Consider the following 2,046-nt stretch of genomic DNA (forward strand, 5'->3'; position numbering starts at 1 on the left):
CCGAAACTCGCCGCTTACCAATTGCAATCACAATGAGGTGTATAACGGAGGCGTAGCCAGGAGGTGAACCAAGTACTTCTAGATGTCAAATAACCCGTCAGAAAGCTCGTATACTCCCTCGACAGTTAATAGTGCAAGGCCAAGGAGACGCAAGCGCAAAGGGACGTCGGACTGGGGGTACGCATGGTCTCCAGAAAAATGGGGGTGAAAATAGAAGCTTCTATGGGTATTTAGCCACATTAACAACTTGCCTAAGTTTGGGTGCACACCGCCAAGGAGAACCATACCTTCGTCAACTCTCTCGATAACGTTGGCCCATTTATGCCCGGCCATGGCTTTGGTCAGCCGATTGACCATCGCACTCTGGCTAAATAGAACGGTCAGCATCGCGAGCGGAAAAGGCCCTGTGCATGGGATAAGCGTGGTGATTTGCTTGATGCGATCGTTGGTTCGGTTCCCTGCCAGTCTCCGTGCAGCGTTTGGTATGAACATTTCTCCCGTATTCCTAGCGGTGGACATCAACGGCGTACTCCCGGTCTGGCAGTAAGTAATCGCCATAATTGCCACTCCTAATGCAGCGTCTGTTTGGCTAATAGCGGCGTCATTAGCTGTCGGAGGTACTTGCGCCTTTACGACAAAAGTCGGGTCTCTCTTTCGAATGCGGTACACAACGTTGCTGTCATATGTGGGTAGCCCTAGCCTGGTCATCTCGGTTGACGACTTTCCGAACGGAATTTCAGCGACAGTTGCACAGAAAGTCACCCCGGCAACGTCTACAGCACCAGATATGTCTGGCATCGGATTGGACAACAAAACTGCGGCCATAGGTATACCTTCGCACAGGGTTACCCATGTTCCTGTGCTGGAGGCGTTACTCTTATACATTTCCACTACCTCCTTGTATGTCGAGTTTCCAGCAGTTTCGAGAGCCATGATGTGTATAGCGTATTCCACTTCGGACATCTCGATGGTCTTAGCGCTGGGTGGCGGATTGTTGGCTGCTTCTTTTCTGTCCACCGCATTTGTTGATGGCTTAGGCTCCGTAACCATCTCCCGCGATGTCTCAAAACTCATACCTTGCTCCTCAGTCTCCGGGTCAGAACTCCTTTCATTAACTTGGTCTGGGCGATTGACCGATTCCATATCCAACACTGCCATGCCGGCCGCTTGCGCTCTTGCCGTGGTGCCAGAGAGCGAGTTGACCATTTGCTTAATTTGCTCCTGACTGAGTGAACCTCGTCTCTCCTCTTTCGCGTTACTCATTACTTGCTTCCCCCTTACTAGCCTTGTTCCATGCGAGAAACGCGTTGCAATACGTGCTGTCCATTTCTTCCCAGTCATCGCGGCGCGCAGTGACCTCCGGTAGGTTCTTCTTTCCATACAGTATGGTCAATTGGTTGAGGTCCTTGCTTTTGCGTCTCTCTACAGTCTTCTGCTGTTCAGCTTGTCCATCGTTCATCGCGCGTGCTCTCTGCAATTTGGAAAGTTCGGCAGTATCCAACAGCTTATCGTCTTTGGACGAAGGCAATTGCATGACCGCAAAGTCGGTGCTCATTTCTTCTCCGTGCGCTCTAACCTTATCCGGGTAGCTCGATTCCCCCTTAGCTGACGCTAGCTCCACTTTTTCATCGTTCGATAGGTCCTTACACAAGAACCTGGCCTCCATTCCAAGGATGTATTTGATTGTCTCTGGTTGGCATAGGAAACGACCCAAGCGCAGGACATCTCTCTGCCAGAATCGGTGCGATGTTAGTTTCTCAAGATCCCCTGCTGCTGGTGCTGACTTGCTTTTGCGATTAAGCAACCCCTCAGCAACACGCATTCCAGATCCGTCCAGGGGAAAAAGATCGGAGTCCAGGGGAAATAGCACCAAGGTGGGATCTGGGNAAAAACCCGAGTTTCCCGTCGTCGGGCTGTCGGTGGGCCTAAACGTCGGGGGTCACTCATTTTGGGTGTTAACAGTGTCCTTGCACACGAAGAAGGCGGGACTAGGAACCCCGCGTCTAGTGGCAGTTTCCATCATAGCTGTCGGAGCATGCCCCACAG

The 2,046-nt window shown here is 51.6% G+C and overlaps 2 protein-coding genes across 2 annotated transcripts; both read right to left on the reverse strand.

Moving 5' to 3' along the window:
* Window positions 1–78: 78 nt before the first annotated feature.
* GNI_233430 (hypothetical protein) lies at window positions 79–1,206 on the reverse strand (the record flags this gene model as incomplete). Its single annotated transcript, XM_011135683.1, has 1 exon — window positions 79–1,206. One exon carries the CDS (start codon window positions 1,204–1,206, stop codon window positions 79–81), a length of 1,128 nt encoding a protein of 375 aa, XP_011133985.1.
* A 49-nt stretch (window positions 1,207–1,255) lies between these two features.
* Window positions 1,256–1,822, reverse strand: GNI_233440 (hypothetical protein; the record flags this gene model as incomplete). Its single annotated transcript, XM_011135684.1, has 1 exon — window positions 1,256–1,822. The coding sequence occupies one exon, from the start codon at window positions 1,820–1,822 to the stop codon at window positions 1,256–1,258; it is 567 nt and encodes a 188-aa protein (XP_011133986.1).
* Between the last annotated feature and the right edge of the window lie 224 nt (window positions 1,823–2,046).

This window comes from Gregarina niphandrodes, assembly GCF_000223845.1.
Source record: "Gregarina niphandrodes unplaced genomic scaffold scaffold00274, whole genome shotgun sequence".
NCBI lineage: Eukaryota > Apicomplexa > Conoidasida > Eugregarinorida > Gregarinidae > Gregarina > Gregarina niphandrodes.